A 19162-nucleotide genomic window follows, 5' to 3' on the forward strand; every position below is an offset into this window, starting at 1 on the left:
AATTAACAAATCACAGATTCTTGATTTTATTGCACTTTACAAAATGTCCCAACTACTCTGGAAATGGGGTTGTAAAGTACATATATGATATGATATGATATATGATATCTTATCTTTCAAGCAACGTGTCGTGGAAGTAAAATTACTGTATTTAGTTTAATCAGTCTAATCAGTCTTAATCAGTTCAATATAGTTCTTATTTACAGTGATTAAAGATTATTAAATGAAAAGAGTGAAAAATTATTGCACAACCACCAAATAGGTGGTGATATGCATGTAAATGTAAATTGATAAGTATGTAAATCAGCATTTAAAGAACTTAGCATCCATTTCCATGGTGAGTCGTCGATTCGTCGCTCTGTTGAGAATGTCTGGTGTGTTAACCATGAACATATACTCTTACTTACACCCAGATGCGTTTTTGGAACCAGCATACCTCGAGTAAGCAAGGTTTGGTTTAATCAACCGAGAGTTCAGGGTATGTTTGACGGTAAGATAACCTTGCTTTCTGGAATGCACCCCTGATTCAATGTAAACATTCAATTCTTTTTTCTTTTTTTTTTTTTAGCCCAGTACTCATTTGATCAACCAGATACCGTTGCTCAGGCCTTTGGAGGATCTCTGACCGCAGTTATGGATGTGTCACACCCTAACTTTAAAAAGAAAGGTGTAAACAGAACTTTTTGAAAACATAATTTTCTTGTACACAAGTAAGGAACATTAACCTTTACTACATTTTTTGATTGCACAATCACTAGGGCAAAATTTGGGTAGGACTGTCAGGGTTGAAGAAGGTCGGCTGAATGTCTTCATCCTTATGGACACATCAGGAAGCATTTCAAAGGAGAATTTTCAGGCAGCAAAAACTGCCATTATTGAACTTGTCCGTAAGGTTTGTATTTCTATAACTTGGAAAAATTAAAAGGCAAAGCAAAATACAAAATTACAAAAATGTATTAAAAATGTTTTTACAATTACAAAAAGCTGTCAATTAAACATGTTAATATACTTATTTAAAATAAAACGTTTAACTCATTTAATAGGAATGTTTTCTCTAAAACAACTAGATGTAGATGGCCAAAGACCACAGGCTCGTACCATAATGGTAGTTGTTCAAACTCAGGGTTAGAGGAATAGTTTCGAGTTGACAAAACTCAGGCTTTATGCTGACTTCACATGCTATTGGAATTATCGTAAATATGAGTTTCCTAGTCAGGAATTGGACATGAATGCCCTCTCAAGTCGTACTACTGGGAAACTGAGATCATTTTGATATCTGAGTTTCCGAGTTGGGCAGGCAATAAACTTTTAAACATGGCAGAGCGAAGAACGACTGCTGCTGTGACTGGTATTCTTTATTATTATTTTTTTCCACAACAGCTACATCGTCTTGTCTTGACGATAAGTTAGGGAGGGCATACTTCCATTATGAATAACCATTTAAAGCGTATTGTACGTTTCATACATAGCAAAAAAAAAAAAAAAGTGTTGGTTGGTGCAGTGAATATAGTTGTCAATGAATGGGATGCATTTTATTAAAACTTAAATATCTTCAAAAAAAATTGACTTTAATAAGATTTCACCAATAAATAGACAAGAATACATCGGGTGTCCTCCGTGATTCCTATTCTTTCAGACAACAAATCATATGAATGCGACGGGAATAACCCATTTATAGTCACCACTCAACATACTGGTTTGTATGGTTGTGGTTTTCTATAAAATAAACAGTAACGTAAACATGAATATACATTATAATAATGATAAATTACAACAATTAAACATATTAGCATAGCAATAATACAGCACAATAAAATAGGATTAATGATTAAATTAAATTAAATGACTAATTCTAAAGCATAAAACAGCCATCATGTGTTTGAATCAAAATAAATTCTTGTGCAAAAATAAGTTGCTGTGTAATTTTGTTCATCTTCCAGCTGGATAGCTATGAAGTCCACATGAAGTTTGAGATAATCTCATATGCCAGTGAGCCCAAAGAAATAGTGTCCATTACAAGCTTCGAGAGTCAAGATGTGCATATTATCTTGAGGAAATTAGAGGAGTTTAGCGACGAAAGTATGTTCATTGTACAAATGTTTGTTTTTAAAATTTTGAGCCATGTGTTTTACTACATCTTTACTGTAGCTTTCTAACTCCAGTTTCCAGTTTTATGTAATTAATTTCAATTTCATTTCAGGCCATGGAAGTAAGAGAGGCACCAATCTGTATAAAGCCCTAGAAAAGGTGTACAGTCAGCTTGCTTTCCTCAAGGAGACCAAAAGAAATCAGTTCAATGAGACTCAGAACGTCGTTATCATTTCAACTGATGGTAAGACTGACCAATATGAGAAGAGTAAGGCTAAAGGGTGGCTTTACTTTTGTGTCTGACCTGGGACATTGATGGACAGGGATACGCTGCGACGCCGCTGGCAAAACCAGCAATACAGGTTTGAGAGGTGGCGCCTCGACAAATCTTGAGAGGATCACGACTTGCTTTACAGCACGACGTCACATACATCAACAACATATGAAGCAGCCTCTCTGGAAGACACTAGCACACATTTCAGACATGAATCATGGTAGGGTCGACGAAGAAAACGAAGAAAGTGCAGTCGGAAGAGTGCAGAGACGACTCTGCATGAGTGGTATTTACGACAGTAACGTTAAATACAAGTACTCCACAGCGACTCTAGGGGGCGCTGTTTGAGAAAAACGGAAACTGCATAGTATGCCTTTAAAGCTGCACTGCGTGATTTTTAGCGGCATCTAGTGGTGAGGTTGTGAACTGCACCCAACAGAAGTTACGGTGGTCGACAGGAAATGATGTCGTCGTCTGAGCCAGTTAATCAATGAGGTTTCATTACAAAGATAGATTAAGAAATTAGGTTTACTTGATTACTCAGTAAAACGATATGTTATTGTGATTATTATTGTTACTTGTTTATCATTGTGTCAGTGTTTTATTCGCTGACTTTAGCTTGCGTCTTTGCACAAAGAACAACATAGTGACGAAACGCGTTTGGGCTCCTGTAGAAACATGTTGATGTAAGGGGACGCGCGGTGTGTGTAAATAGAAATGGCTTATTCTAAGGTAATACAAACATAACGGTTCATTAAGTAAGGTCTTTATACACTCTGTGACTTTCTTACTTATGGGGAACATAAAAAAGGGGGATTTCCAAACATCTTTTGACTCCACTGACTTTTAATATATAACATTTTTCCAAATATCTCCTTTTTTTTGTTCCACAAATCATTCATAAAATATCATATTTTGTGTTGTGAGTAAATGACAACAGAATTTTCATTTTAAATAAACAATAACATTGCATATTTAACCCTCTGGGGTCCTTCGTTTAACAGTCACACTCAGGACCTTCGGGTCCAAATGGACCCGGAGGGCGGGATTAATATATATATAAAAAAAAATTTTTTTATTTTTTTTTTACTTGTTTTTTATAATATTTTTTCTTTTCTTTTTTGGTATTTTGAGATAATTTTATGATTTTAATTAATATTTATGCAATAATTATGACCCATTTTTTCCCATCGAATATAATAGACATTTTTTATATATATTTTATTTTATTTTTATTAAAAAAAATGTGTGTGTGTGTGTGGTTTTTTCTCTTGATGTTTTAGAGATTCACCCCTTCACTGTTGAGTCCATTTTTTCTGCATCCTGGCTGATTTGTAGATTGTATGCACAAAAAAATTCTGTGTTTTCATATTTTTGACAATTTCCCATTCATTTCCTATGGGGGTCATTTTTGACCAAACAGCAGAAGTGTGACGTGCTTGGATCATGACCCCAATATTTTTTGTGAGTTCACATACCCAATACCATAAAAGTCACCAAGTTTTGGAACATTCCGATGAAGCTGTGATTTTTAAAAATTCTAAACAGATTTTTGTAATCTGAATTTATTAGTGTGTATGTGTATAAAAGTGTGTTTGTGTGTGTGTGTGGATGTGTGGATGTGTCTGTTTTGCACTCTTGATGTTTTATAGATTAACCCCTTCACTGTTGTGTGCTTTTTTTCTGGATCGTGGCTGATTTGTAGATTGTACGCACAAAAAAACTCTGCATTTTCACGTTTTTGCCAATTTCCCATTCATTTCCTATGGTGGGTCCATTTGGACCCGAAGGTCCTGAGTGTGACAAATTTTTTTACAACCACTTAGACTATTCAAATCCTGTCCCCAATTTTTTTGGGTGTTCATATACCAAGTACCAACAAAGTCACCAAATTTCGGACCATTCCGATGAAGCTATGATTTTTTACATTTTTTTATTTAAACGCTTCGGGTCCATTTGGACCCGAAGGACCCCAGAGGGTTAACTACTGTACAAGCCCTCAATATTCCTAAATATAAGCTCATCATTATTGCAGATACTGTATGTTAAAAAAGTAATAACCAGCATTTTAAGCTCAAAGGTAATGAATAATTATGAAGCTCATTTATTGATGTACTAATTTTGCTTTGTTTTTGTGTATATCCAGGCCACTCAAATATGGGACCCAACCCACAAACCATGTTAGCTAAGATCCGGAACTTATTCGGCTACAAACCCAGCAGTGTAGACCACACACATGAGGAGCTCCTGGGTTCGTCTCGTAAAAGTTTACATGTCTTACCCTATCAGACTCATTTTGATATTAACACTGTTTTTCCTCTCATGTAATAATTGCTCAAATTTCAGTTTATTTCGAATCATTATAACTGGACAAATATCTTGTTGTCTGAGGAGGGGTGGGTTTTCAGTCCCACATCCCAAAAGTATGTTAGAATTTGTCCGCTCACGTCATCAGCACAACAGCGCACGTTATGAGTGAAGTGATCAGTCTCTTAAAGGGCCCACCGCACAATAATGCGATGCATGCAAATACATAGTTTTGGCCGTTACACCACCCAGAAAAACCAACATGTACAGGACATGGATATTCATTTCTGCTCCCGTAGGATTCTGTCTTACTCCAGTGCCATATGCTATTCTTTTTCAAAAACTCTGGGTTCATGGAGGAGACACTCATCCTGTGACATTGACACAATGATTATATTAAACCCTGAAGACCCTGAAGCACAAAAAAGCTAAAAATTAACAAGTTTTATCCTACAATTAAAATGTACAGATGCTAACATTGGTTTCTGTGATGTGTAACACAAACAAGTTTAGGGTTTCATGTCCATTCATGTCCACCTTTGCCCTACCATTTTTATTTCACTTTGATGTGTAGCATTTCCCTATACGCATATCACAGTATATTAGTAGTAATATTTTACATGCACAAATTTTCATCAATCTGAATTAATCCAATCCAATTTCTATTTCTGTTTATAACAACTCTAAACTTCACATTTCGCAATCCGATTCACATTTGCATTTACATGTGCATTTATATATCCTTAACAAAACTTCAGCACAAATGCAGTGCCCAGTCTCCACGTTCAGAGAATGCCACAGCTATTATATCACAGTTAGTATAATTGTTGTTTTTGACTTGAAGACATGCCTGAAAGGAAAGCTGAAAGCTGTCAGAAGTCTCCTTAACTGACCAATTCGTAAGATGTAAATAAACATATGCCTGTTTGTAAGACGTAAAAAGTATGTAAATATAGATATTATTCTAAAAGTGCTCTGGTAAACATGCTGTGCATGTGTGCACGCTATTCATGAATCCGATTGAGAAGATAGTCAAATTCACATGCTAAATTTTTGTTCTACTGATCAGATTATTTAAGGATTACACCACCGAAAATCGAAATTTCATTCGGATCGATCTTAATCATATCAGGTGTTTACATGAAGGCTTTTCAATCAGATTGAGCAATTGGCAGATTGGATCACATTGTGAAATAAGTGTATTTCTCCAAAAAAACGTTGGACACAATTATTGGCACTCCTAGATTTTTATGAGTAAAATATCTCCGAAGTATATTTCCATTAATATTTACATTTTTGCAACACCAGGGTGGCTATGAGCATGAAATTGTCTAGCTATGACATCTTGTTTCACAGGAGTTTACATCATCCATCACAATGAGTAAAACCAAAGAATATAGTTCTCATGTGCAGCAAAAGATTGTTGAGCTTCACGAAATTGAAAGTGGCTGTAAGAAAATAGCTAAAGCATTGAAAATTCTCATTTCCACCATCAGGGCAATAATTAGGAGTTCCAATCAACTAAAGATTTTACAAATCTGCCTGGAAAAGGACGTGTGTCTATATTATCCTAATGCAAGAGTTTGAGTGGCCAAAGACTCTTCAAGGATCACAGATAGAGAATTCCAGAGATTAGTTATGTCTTGGGGTCAGAAAGCCTAAACAAATGATCAAACAACCCCTACATCCCCACATGTTGTTTGGGAGGGTTTAAAAAAGAAATCCTCCTCGCTCATCAAAAAACAAACTCCAGCATATTCAGTTGTCAGACACGACTGGAACTTCAAAAGTGGCCAGATTGTATGGTCAGATGAAACTGAAAAAATTGTTTTTTTGGAAGCAAACCCACCAGATGGGTTTGGTGAAAACAGGAATAAAAAGTACCCCATGTCCACGGTTAAATATAAATATACTGTTGGATCTTTAATGTTGAGGGCCTATTTTTTTTTTTTTTTTTTTGCTGGAGTTCCTGGACATCTTGTTCAGAATGATACATGGATGGTATCATGGATTCTAGCAAATACCAACAGATAAAAAAATCTAAACCTAACAGCCTCTGCTGGAAATCTTATAACGGGCCGTGGTTGGATCTTAGATCAGGATAATAATCCAAAATAAACATCAACCTCAACACAAAACTGTGTCACTGAGCATAATATGAAGCTTATGCCATAACCATCCCAATCCCCTGACCTGATCACTATAGAAAATGAGAGGGGTGAACGGAAGAGTAGAAACAACAACATGGAGCTGGGAATCTGAAGGATCTGGAGAGATTATTTATGGGGGAGCTGTTATCTTGGCAAAAGGATGTTACATAAAATAAAAGGGTTTATTGGCAACAATAAAAGTTTGCCAATAATTATAGCCAACTTGTTTTGGAGAAAATAATTTACTTCATAATATGATTTACTGCAATGAAATGTTAGATTTTTTGCTAATTTTTTGAATGAAAGATCAAAAGGATAAACAATGCAGATTTATTTTTACAGCCATATTTGATCATATTTACCAGGGGTGCCAATAATTCTGACCACAAATGTAGGTAGTGTAAGCAAGCCAGTTTATCAAGCCATTAATGATTTTTTTCTTAGTTTCACCAGTTGTGTGCATTTATATGTTTCACAGACGTGTATGTGTTTGCTGTCAAAGGAGAAGTTAACAAGAAAGATCTCACAAGCATTGCCTCTTCCAAGAAAGATGAGCTGCATTTTTTTATTTTAAAGGACTATAAACATCTGGGATCTGTGTTCAACCGAATGATCAGTAAGTAATCAGATACCAGAGAACCTCTTGGGTCCCACGGTTGAAATCGTTGTCCAGAGACTCTGAACAATTAATCTGTTTATTTTCAGTTTCAATCTGAATATCTTTCTCCAGATATATTGTTTCAAAGCAGCTTTACTGATAATAGTGTCTTACTGATAATAGTAACTTACTGTACAAATCAGGTGATTCTGCTGTGACTAAGTGTGGAGTGGCACAAGAGGAAGAGGAAGAGAAGTCTGAAACTTACACCAGACCTTGGCATGTCAATGTTCGCTGGGTTGGTAAATTCATATCAAGAGTTTAACAATTTAATAAAACTTGAGATAAAAACTTCTATAAAAGCACTGCTTTCAGATGGTAGATCATATTTTACTGTCAAAATAGATAAATTTTTTATTTTTTTGTCATCCAGGGAGCTAAAACATGCAGAGGGACTCTAGTGACTAAGAGCATGGTACTGACAGCTGCACACTGCTTTATAAAGGTGAATACAGATGAATCTGTATCAATTGCCAGTTCTGCTGACATAACAGTTCACCATGGTAAGAATTGTTGCTTTTGTCAACAATGTTAAGGAATAATGTTATGGACTCATGCTACTCAGAGAAAATCTCTTATAAAGTCAGCTAAAAATGTAAAGCCAAATCGAAGAAAGTTTATGAAAGAATATTTTTTTTTATTATTATTATGTGCAGCGATGAATTAGACCAGGAACAGTAAATTGGGTCAATTGAATTTATGTTGATTTTATCCTGTCATGCACAGACGCTAAACTACATGTACTTTGCTTCAATTCTCTTACAAAGGTTATGGTGAAGTTAAAGCCATGGAGTTGATTCTTCATCCACTGTTTAATGTGAAAGGCCTTAAGCACAAGAATGTAAATGAGTTTTATGATTACGACATTGCTCTGGTTAGGATGAGAGAAAACATTACGATATCTTTGAAGGCAAGGTAAGATTCAACTACCCTTTCCCTTGGACATATATTCGTGTGTTTTAAAAAAAAAATCGTAATAAATAAATGAATAAATAGAGAGTGCTTATAAACAGCTGTTGAGATGGTATTCTCAGTTGAAACCGAGTAAAGACTTGGACCAGAAACAGTATTCAATATGTCATGGCTTAACAAGCTGCCTTGGAGTTCTGTCTTGCCAGTTAATGCATTACATCTATACCTTTCTACACAGGCCCATTTGTTTACCTTGTACCAAATCATCAAACCGGGCTCTCAGAATGGATCCAGACTCTACATGTGACGAGCACAGTGAGTATTTATGAAATTCAATTAATATATGATGATCTACAGTGAATAACATCAAAGTTCAAAACATACTCAAACTCATAATCTTTAGCTAAAAGATAAAAAATAATTCTATGATGAAATGAATGTTTGTGTGCATGAGCAGAGAGAGCCCTGCTCCACCTGGAGGAGACTCCGGCTCACTTCATCAGACAGGGAACTCGTCGATCAGACACCCACATACATAGTGGTGCAAAGGTGAGTGCTGTCCTTACAAAATTATTTTATTTATTTTTTATTTAACCTTTATTTAACCAGGAAAGTCCCATTGAGGTTAAAAACCTCTTTTTCAAGGGAGTCCTGGCCAAGAGGCAGCAAAAACACAATCAATTACATTTATAAAAGTTATACAACACAAATAATTAAAAACATTTACAATTTAAACAGGTCATTTCAGGTTCTCTCAATCTGGACTTAAAAGCATTTAAGGAAATAAGTTCAAATAATTTCAAGTCTTTTTGCAAAAAGTTCCATGCAGAAGGAGCGGAGTAGACAAAAGCCCTTTTTCCCAGTTCTGTACGGGCAAATGGAACAAAGAGCAGCAAGTGATCATTTGATCGCAATGAATAAGAACCAACACTTCTCCATGTAATTAAACTACAGATGTAGGATGGCAACAGACCAAGCATGGCCTTATAGATAAAAATATGCCAGTGCCCTGATCTCCTGTTGGACAACGATGGCCATCCCACTCTGGAATACAATTCACAATGATGGGTCAAGTTTTTACAATTCGTAATAAATCTCAGAGACGCATGATAAACAGTGTCAATCTTATGCAGACTTTGTGCTGAAGCGGTCCTATACACCAGGTCTCCATAATCTAAGACAGATAAAAATGTTGCAGTGACTAGCTGCTTTTTTGCTTTAAAAGAAAAACAAAATTTATTTCGAAAGAAAAAGGACAATTTAAGTTTGAGTTTCTTCACGAGGTTGTCTATATGAGGCTTAAAAGTGAGAGCATCATCAAGCCAGATACCAAGGTACTTATAAGAATGAACCAACTCTATGACATTTCCAGACAAAGTGAACACAGGAGGAGGAGCTTGAGAAACCTTCTTAGTATTTCTAAACAGCATCAGTTTGGTCTTATCAGCATTGAGAACCAGCTTAAGCTGCATAAGCGTGTGTTGAACCACATCAAAAGCTTTCTGCAAAGACTCAACCGCTTTAGCTGGGGATGATCCAAAACAATAAATAATCGTGTCATCAGCATAGAAATGCATATTAGCATCCGACACATTTTGGCCTAATTCATTTATATACATAATAAACAAGAGAGGACCTAATATTGAGCCTTGTGGCACCCCCTTGTGGACCTTCACTAATGCAGAACATAAACCATCACATTTAATGCACTGAGTCCTGTCACTCAGATAATTCATGAACCAGAAAACTACACAATCAGACAATCCCAGACTAAGAAGCCTATGCTTTAGAACAGCATGGTCTACTGTGTCAAAAGCTTTCGACAGATCAAGAAAAAGTGATGCACAGAATTGCTTTCTATCAAGAGCGACAAGTATGTCATTAATTACTTTTGTAACAGCAGTAATGGTACTGTGCTTTTTCCTGAAGCCTGATTGCAGTTTAGAAAGGAGTTCATTTGAGTATAAAAACTCTTTTATTTGGTCTGAAACAAGGGATTCTAAAATTTTTGAAAAAACACACAAATTAGATATAGGCCGATAGTTAGTTAAAACTGCTGGATCACCTCCTTTAAACAAGGGAGTAACAAAAGCTGACTTCCAAACTGATGGTATTTCATTGTTTTGAATTGACAGATTAAAAAGAATTGTAAGGGGCTCTGCAACAAAATCAGCCGCCTTTTTCAAAAAGTAAGGCTCTATTAAATCTGGTCCAGGAGGTTTTCTGTGATCTAACGCTTTAAGAGCTCCGTGCACCTGCTGCACAGTAAAAGAAACAAAATTAAAAGGCTCTCCAGAAAACACTGGGGGGTCTGTGCATGGAGTAACAGCGACTACTCCTGTCGACTCGGACAGAGAACCAACTGATACAAAATGCTCATTAAAGCAATTTAAGACATCAACTCTGTCGTAGACTGGGAGAGAGTTTTTTAAGACAAATTTTGGGAGGGCTTCATTACTTTTATTGACCGAAAGAGATTTGATGACTTTCCAGAATTTCTGTGGATTATTGAGGTTTTCACTTGTAACTGATAAATAATATTCTGATTTAGCCTTTTTGATAAGAGAGGTACATTTATTTCTTAGTTGTCTAAAAATGGACCAGTCAGTGGCAGAATCACCATTTCTAGCTTTAGCCCATGCCACATTTCGCTGATGGATAATGTCTGACAACTCTGGAGAAAACCAAGGGTTTACCCGTCCCTTCACTCTGTGCTTTGTCCAAGGAGCATGTTTATTTACAATTTTCTCAAAATTCTCCTTAAAAAGTGTCCAGGCAAGCTCAACGTCAGGCAACAGGCCTAGCTGTCCCCAGTTAATCAAAGATAAATCATGATGATAGGCTTGTTCATTAAAGTTTTTCAAATTCCTCTTTCTAATAATAATATTACAACACTTTAACCCTCTGGGCTTCTTCGTAAATGGGTTACACTTAGCTTCCTCCCACCCGAAAACGGACGAAGCCTTAAAATTTTACTTTACTTTTTCCCAGGATAACCAATCAAATTTATTTTTGTTCTACAATGTTTTCTGTTTATTATTTAGAATTTTTTGAATTTTTTATGATACTTTGCATTAATTATATAATTTTTATGAGCAATTTTTTTCCATTAGAATTAATATATATATTTTTATTTTATTTATTTTATTTAATTTTTCAATAAATGCAACATTTCACATCAAAATAGAGTGCAGGCCTTAAAAAAAAAAAAAAAAATTCAAGTGAGAAGAGCGCCATCTAGTGGCTTCAAAATGTATAAATATGTAAAAACCGAGTGTACCGCCAGCAGGCGCCACCTAGCTGCGAAAATATTCATTACCATATTTTTCAAAAATCTTGCCTTGATTAACACAAAGTTGATGTCATTTGAAAGCTTAGAATCTGAACTTTACAGTGAATGTATCCACTTTGAAAAACTCTTAAGTATTGCTGAGTTATTTGCTGATAAATAGAATTTCTTTTTTTTCATAATCTATAAAATAATGTACTGCAACGTGTCAAAAACATCATACAGCTCATGAAACATTCTCAGATAATTGAAAATGGCACTTCATTTTTTACAGCATATTATTACAATTAAAATGAGCCCAAAATTAACATAATCTATTGCTTTTATGACAAGATATTCTTCATGGAGAAACAATTGCCCATGAGGGGGTGTCAAAGACTGTACAAAAAGGCTATCTCGGCTATCTCGAGTTTTCCTATTTTTTCGTATTTCCCATTCATTTCCTATGTCGCCCGTTTTTGACCGGGAGGAAGCTAAGTGTGACTATTTTTTTTACAACCCTTTAACATATCAGAATCATATCCTTGATTTTTTTGTGTGTTCATATAGGTAATACAACAAAAGTCACCAAGTTTCACCCCCATCCGATGAAGCAAAAAAATTAAACAATTCGAAACGTTCAAGTTTTCGGTCGTTTTCGGACGAAGAAGCCCAGATATGTGTTGTGCCTTTATTAGACAATGCAGTGTATATGAGTCAGAAAACAACAGGGAGGAGGAGAGAGGGGGGGAGGACCTTGAGCCGGGACTCAAACTCAGGTCATCCGAGTTATATATGCATTATACACTCACCGGCCACTTCATTAAGTACACTTTGCTAGTACTGGGTTGGACCCGTTTTTTCCTTCAGAACTTAATTCTTTGTTGCATAGATTCAACAAGATGCTGGAAACATTCCTCAGAGATGTTGGTCCATATTGACATGATCACATCACACAGTTGCTGATTTGTCGGCTGCAAATCCATGATGCAAATCTTCCGTGTCAGCAGATGCCAAAAGGCCTCTTTTGGATTGAGATCTGGTGACTGTGGGGGCCATTCGAGTTTAGTGAACTCATTTTCGTGTTCAAGAAACCAGTTTCCCCTCACACCACAGCCTGAACCGTTGATACAAGGCAGGATGAATCTATGCTTTCACGTTGTTGACACCAAATTCTGACCCTACCATCTAAATGTTGCAGCAGAAATCGAGACTAGCAGACCAGGCAACGGTTTTCCAATCTTCTATTCGTAGGTTTTATTGAGCCGGTGTGAATTGTAGCCTCAGTTTCCTGTTCTCATCTAACAGGAGTGGCACCAGTTTGCCTTCTGCTGCTTTAGTCCATCTGCTTCAAGGTTCCACATGTTGTGCGTTCAGAGAGGATCTTCTGCAGACCTTGGTTGTAACGAGTGGTTATTTGAGTTACTATTGTAATTCAAATCAGTCAGGCCATTCATCTCTGACCTCTGGCATCAACAAAGCATTTTCACCCACAGAACTGCTGCTCACTATTGGTTGTGAGATGTGACAACTCACAGATGGTTGTGCATGAAAATCCCAGATCAGCAGTTTCTGAAATACTCAGATCAGCCCGTCTGGCACCAACAACCATGCCACGTTCAAAGTCGCAGCACCAGGTCAGCAGGAGATTATAGTTTCAGTGAGGTTAGGAGCGGGTTAGGCATCCAACATTCAGAGCGGCAGCACAGAATACAACCGTGGCCAAAAGTTTGCCAGTGACATAAACTTTGTGTTTCGCAAAGTTTGCTGCTTCATTATTCATAGATAATTTTTTCGCATGTTTCAATGGTACACTGGAAAACAATGATATACATAATTATTCATAAGTTTTAAAGGCTTTTATTGGCAAAAACATTCAACATATACAAAGAATATGTGTTGACCCTTCTTCTTCGTAACCTCTGCAATTCGCTCTGGTGTGCTGGATATCATCTTCTAGGCCAAATCCTGACTTATGGTGATCCATTCTTACATTATTAGTGCTTGAAGTTGATCACAATTTGTGTACTTCTACTTTTCCAGTCACCTTTTGAGGATTGACCACAGGTTCTCTATGTGTTACGATCTCCCCTTTTTACGTCTAGGTGCTAAGGGAAAATGTAACAAAGAGATGAGAGAGGCCATGGGGAACTTCTCATCTCCAGCCCCAGCTCAGGAAAGAACACTGCCAACCAAAGGTCAAACTGAAGCGTAATTTATTAAAACAGGAAAAAAAGGGAACAAAAGCTTCAGGAGGGCACAAGGCCAAAATAATAAACAAAAAGATTCTAACTAAATTTTAATCTTCTAAATGACCTATAACAAAAAGAAAATGAAAAGAAAAACAGCAAACCTTCCCTGTCTCCCTCTCACTCAGAAAAACAGGAGAAAAAGATAAATTACAAAGAAAAATGGCACTCACCTCCCTACAGGTTTCCAAATAACTCAACTAACAAAAGACTTAACAACTTGAACTGTCAGCACAAAAAAAAAAAAAAAGGTATACCAGTGCACGTTCTTAGCAAAAACTAGTGATGGCAATTTCAAAACACCTTCTGAAAGCCTTTACGAATCTTTTGCTCCGAATCAATGGTCCGGAGCGTGTATCAAACTGCCAGAGTCACATGATTTCAGTAAACGAGGCTTCATTACGTCATAACTGTTTCGAAACACTTTGAAATTTCAATGGTTCACAGCTGGGGGCGATGAATTCTGTCAACCCATGATCATGAGGAGTCACTGAGAACCAATGAACAAGTGTCTGTGGGTTTTACCTGATCTCTGATCAGTTTTATACATTTGTAGACGTTTTAATTAGACATTAGTATAATTAAAATGAATAATGGTAGTTAATAGTCTTATTGGCCTGTTTAGCTGAGCCATTCATAGAACAAACAAAACAAACCCTGACAATTGATAAAAGAACATAGACACTTGACAATCTTATTAGATGATTAGATAATTGCATTTGAAAGATTTTACTTTCAATAAAAAAATTTGCAATAGATTTGTAAAAGGTGTTTTTTTATGCATGTTTGGCCCTGGTTTTTGTTGCATTTACACTGTTCTGACCACTAGGGGTCACCGTGGAGACGGGTGTCAGATTGTTTCGAAGCCTTAACATAATTCAGCACATTTGCTTCAACTGTTTCAGTGTTGCCTCAATCTGCCCACCACTAGCAAAAACCAATACAATACAATACCTTCAATTCAATTAACAGTTAATATTAACTGACTTACAGAAAAAAAAGAGAGAAAAAAAAAACAACATTGGCAAATGATCTGGGGTAGAAGAGAAGAAGTCCGCATGGGGAGGGGAAATCACTTTTGCCTTGTGACATGCTGCTCCATCATGCTGGAAAATGCACGAATCATCAAATTTCTCCTGAGTCATTGGGAGAAGTTTCTCTTGCAGGACGTTTTGATACCATTCTTTATTAAACAGCGTTTTTGGGCAGAATTGTGAAAGCGCCCACTCCCTCGAATGAAAAGCAACCCAACACATGGATGGCCTAAGGATTTTTCGCTGTTGGAACGACGTGGGACTCATGGTAGCGTTCACCTTTTCTTCTCCAGACAATCTATTTTCCAGATTTCCCAAACAAAGTGAGCTTCATCTGAGAAAATAACTTTGCACTAGTCTTCTGCTGTCCAAACCTTGTACCTCCTGCAGAACTTCAGTCTGTTCTTGATGTTTGTCATGGAGAGAAGTGGCTTCTTTGCTGCTCTTCTGGACACCAGGCCGTGACACTGGTGGTGACACGATTCCGTAGCCATTTACTCTTTCTGCACACTCTGGGACATCCCGAAACATTCTTCACTACAGTCGAACCTCTCTCCTTGAAGTTCTCGATGATCTGGTAAATGGTTCTTTCAGGTGCAATATTCTTTGCAGCAATTTCCTTGCATGTGAGGCCATATTGATGCAAAGCGATGATGGCAACCATTGCTAACACAAGAACACAATGATTGGAAGCACTTCTTTCCTTCCTTTAATGCAATCAGTTTGCTCTCATAATTCATCATAATTGCATCTGATCCCTCCGCACAATAATCTAGAAACAATGTGCATCAAAACAGCAAAAACTGAGGCAGCAAACTTCAGTTTTGCAGTGATTTCTTTGCACAGAATGTGTCACTGCCTAATCTTTTGGCCACAGCTGTACATAAACCAACAATTAAAACAGGAAGACAGGAAGAACACATCCTTTGTGAATAGACTTGTAGGACGGTAGGACAGTGATAGACTTGTGTTCAATAAAATGGAAATAAAACAAACAATAATTCACTTGTAATGTGAATTACTTGTGATCCATTTGATTAATTAATCAGTGTATCCTATAATTTAGTCAATTATGTATATCATAATAATATAAAACTTTCTTCCACAGAGAGGTGAATGCTTAAAGAAAGCGAGATCCACCTTCCCTGCAAACAGCAGCGCATCACTGTCAGAAGTGATAACAGACAGGTTCATGTGCACTGGAGGAACAGAGACAATCAGACATGAAATGACTTGCAAAGGTTTGATTGTAAAAAAAAAAAATATATATATTATATATATATATATATATATATACAAGTGTGTGTGTGTATATATATATATATATATATATATATATATATATATATATATATATATATACACACACACACACACACACTGAGATGACACATAATGAGTGCAATTCTTTGCAGGGGATTCTGGAGGAGCTCTCTTTCTGCGTAAGAGGATGCGATATTTTCAAGTGAGTGCTTTGTAGTTTATTTTCGAAAGAAATTTTCGCCTTGATAAAGAGAGAGATCCCGAGGTGGAAGTTAAAGTGCACAGCAAAAAACTAAAATTATTCTGGGGTTTTTTTTGGTCTTAATAATACTTTTACTTGAGTCAAAATAATGTAAGATAATATTACGTGTTTTTAAAGAATATGACATGATAATTTTAGAGAATATTGATATCACTGGCAAAAAATAAGAAATTTCTAGGATGAATTTCCACTTCATATTCAAATACTTCCAATATTCATATTACAACATACACAATATTTATCACCAGGATAAGTGGATTAGAGAGATCAATGTCCATAAGTGTGAATATGTACAGTAGTGGCAAAAAGTGATGTCTGGAGTGGATATTTGTTTTTAATGACCCTACAAGTTCGTTTAAACCAAAGTAAAAAAAAAAAAAAAAATGTTTTATATATATATATTTGCTTTATTTTTTAAATATGAGGGAAGAGCAAATAACTAAACTTTGTTAAGGTATTTATCTGACAAAAGTCTTTGGCAAAAAAGGCAAACTACAGCTACGGGTTTTATTTTGATATGCAAAAAAAAAAAAAGTGCATAGAAAAACAAAAAGCTCTTGGGGAAATGCTTACACTGACTACAACATAATCAATTATTAATATTTCTTTGGTTCTCACTTGTTTTTGCATGCGTTCATCGTTTCTTTGTATGCCTGGCAATTTTTTTTTATTTTTTTTATTTTGAATAAGTACTTCCTGTGTAACTACTAGAAAAGTATGTTCTATATAGTATGAATGTGTGTAGTATGAATGTAATCCAGACTGACTTCATCCGCCATGTTGTCATTATCATGTGACCTGCCAGCATCAGTTGCGTCGTTTTACTGCCACTCATAAATCTTCTCCTGTGGCCTCAATCTCACCGGAAGTTGTAGGTCAGCTTTTTGCCTAATCTTTTATGAGTACTGTGAATTTGGACAGACTACTACTTTTGTCAAATATTATTATTATTTTTTTTTTTGTCTACTATATAGAAGGGAAGTATGCTATTTGCTATGCACTAGTATGCTAACCCTAAGCACTGGTTTTTCTCGTCATTACAGTTCAGTACAGGCGTCTTCTTGCAGCATATCTTTGTGTGACAGAGGAAACTCTGTTTTGACTATTTTGCACATTTTCTAAGCTCTTCATAAGTGTCAGCTAGAAAATACCATCATATGCACATACATACGATGAGCGCATTAAGCCCAGTTCACAGCATTGTTTTGAATGTTCTGCTTTTATGACACGCAAAATGTCATAAAAGCTGTTCCTTTTTGTTTTGCCTTCAAGTTCGGCGTTAAAAATGACAGTGTGAACGCTAAGAGAACCAGGACTAAATGTATAATTTTTTTTATTTTTTTTGTCCATACCAAAAGTTCCAAGAGAACCAAACTACAATTGCGAACAAACCCTAAAACTAAACAGGGGTGTGTTTCCTGAAAGCATCGTTAGCCAACTATGGTCGCAAGTTCCGTCGTTATCAGCATAGTTCAACGAGTCTGTGTTTCCCGAAACCATATTTCCGACACACACTAGAAAACGGTATCGCAAAGTTGTGTGTTTGGAACGACAGCTCTCAACCTGTGGTAAGAAGCAGAGTTTCTTGTTTACATGATATGTGGACTTAACTTTAATAAATCCTTATCTTGAGCAAAATAAGCAAGCTGACATTCAGTATATATAGATTTTATTTCAAATATATACAAATGTAATTTTCATCTTTTAGTTTGCCGAGATTTAAAGCGTCGTTTTTGAAGAGTGAGCATGTACATGCTCTAGTACGTAAGAACTATGATTGAATCTGGACATAACTAAGCAAAATAACTAGAGACATAGTTCTCAGATGTAATTTATAGCAAAACTTTTAGCATTAATTCGATCTCAAACGTATTAATTAAAATAAGTTATTACTGAACAACAAATTTGCGACAATACGGTTTCGGGAAACAGTCGTGACTAGCAAGTTGATTTCTTCAACGATGCATCATACTATGGTAAGTTAAGCAGCGAGTTACATCGTTGTTCAGGAAACACACCCCAGAGCAAAACTCTTGACTTCTCAAATCATTTGACTTCTGTTATTCTCCCACAGGTGGCAGTCATTAGCTGGGGCACTAAGCAGACATGTGACTCAAAGACCGCTGTCAGAGATAACCGGCCTCTAGACGCCCGGGACTTCCACATCAGTGTGTTCACAGTGATGCCCTGGCTCAAGCAGCACCTTTACAAGGAGCTGGAATTTCGTCCTTAGCATAGCGGAGCCGACTGAAACACAGGAATGCATAAGAAACTATGCAGATTTGACAGATTCCTGAATGTTTTCAGAGTGCATGGTCTGTGAGTGAGCTGACATTGCAGACATGCTTTTGTCAAAGGATTTTATCGGTTCAAGATAAATAAAAACAGATTATCTCATTTATGATGACTTTTTTTTTTTTTTTTTTATAATCCCAATTGGAAGATTGTTTGTATTAGGTAAATGGTTGAAAGGAGACAATACTAATTTAATGTTCTGTCGGGACCATTACCATTAAAGATGATTCATTTAGCATAGAGTTTGGGTTGGTGGTATAGATCTGTTCTGGGCAAGAGCTCCCTGTCCATCAATGCAGCGTAGAATGGATAAGAGTAGCGATAAAACCCCCTGCTAAACAACCCAAACAACAAAAAGTATTATAGATATCATTAGTGTTATTGATGACAATAATGTAATGG

The 19162-nt window shown here is 36.3% G+C and overlaps 1 protein-coding gene across 1 annotated transcript in view; it reads left to right on the forward strand.

The window, feature by feature from the left end:
- LOC311296406 (complement C2) overlaps window positions 1–18864 on the forward strand; it is a 50638-nt gene extending 31774 nt beyond the window's left edge. Inside the window, exons 6-19 of the mRNA XM_084418129.1 lie at window positions 569–667; window positions 759–892; window positions 1941–2079; window positions 2201–2332; window positions 4509–4613; window positions 7298–7435; window positions 7621–7715; window positions 7851–7980; window positions 8245–8392; window positions 8628–8704; window positions 8847–8938; window positions 16049–16181; window positions 16356–16405; window positions 18540–18864. Of these exons, the coding sequence (XP_084274255.1) occupies window positions 569–667; window positions 759–892; window positions 1941–2079; window positions 2201–2332; window positions 4509–4613; window positions 7298–7435; window positions 7621–7715; window positions 7851–7980; window positions 8245–8392; window positions 8628–8704; window positions 8847–8938; window positions 16049–16181; window positions 16356–16405; window positions 18540–18698 (1631 nt within the window). The 3' untranslated portion in view covers window positions 18699–18864. The remainder of the gene's footprint in view (window positions 1–568; window positions 668–758; window positions 893–1940; window positions 2080–2200; window positions 2333–4508; window positions 4614–7297; window positions 7436–7620; window positions 7716–7850; window positions 7981–8244; window positions 8393–8627; window positions 8705–8846; window positions 8939–16048; window positions 16182–16355; window positions 16406–18539) is intronic.
- Window positions 18865–19162: the final 298 nt, after the last annotated feature.

The sequence above is a fragment of the Rutilus rutilus genome (genome assembly GCF_951802725.1).
Source record: "Rutilus rutilus genome assembly, chromosome: 9".
Lineage (NCBI taxonomy): Eukaryota > Metazoa > Chordata > Actinopteri > Cypriniformes > Leuciscidae > Rutilus > Rutilus rutilus.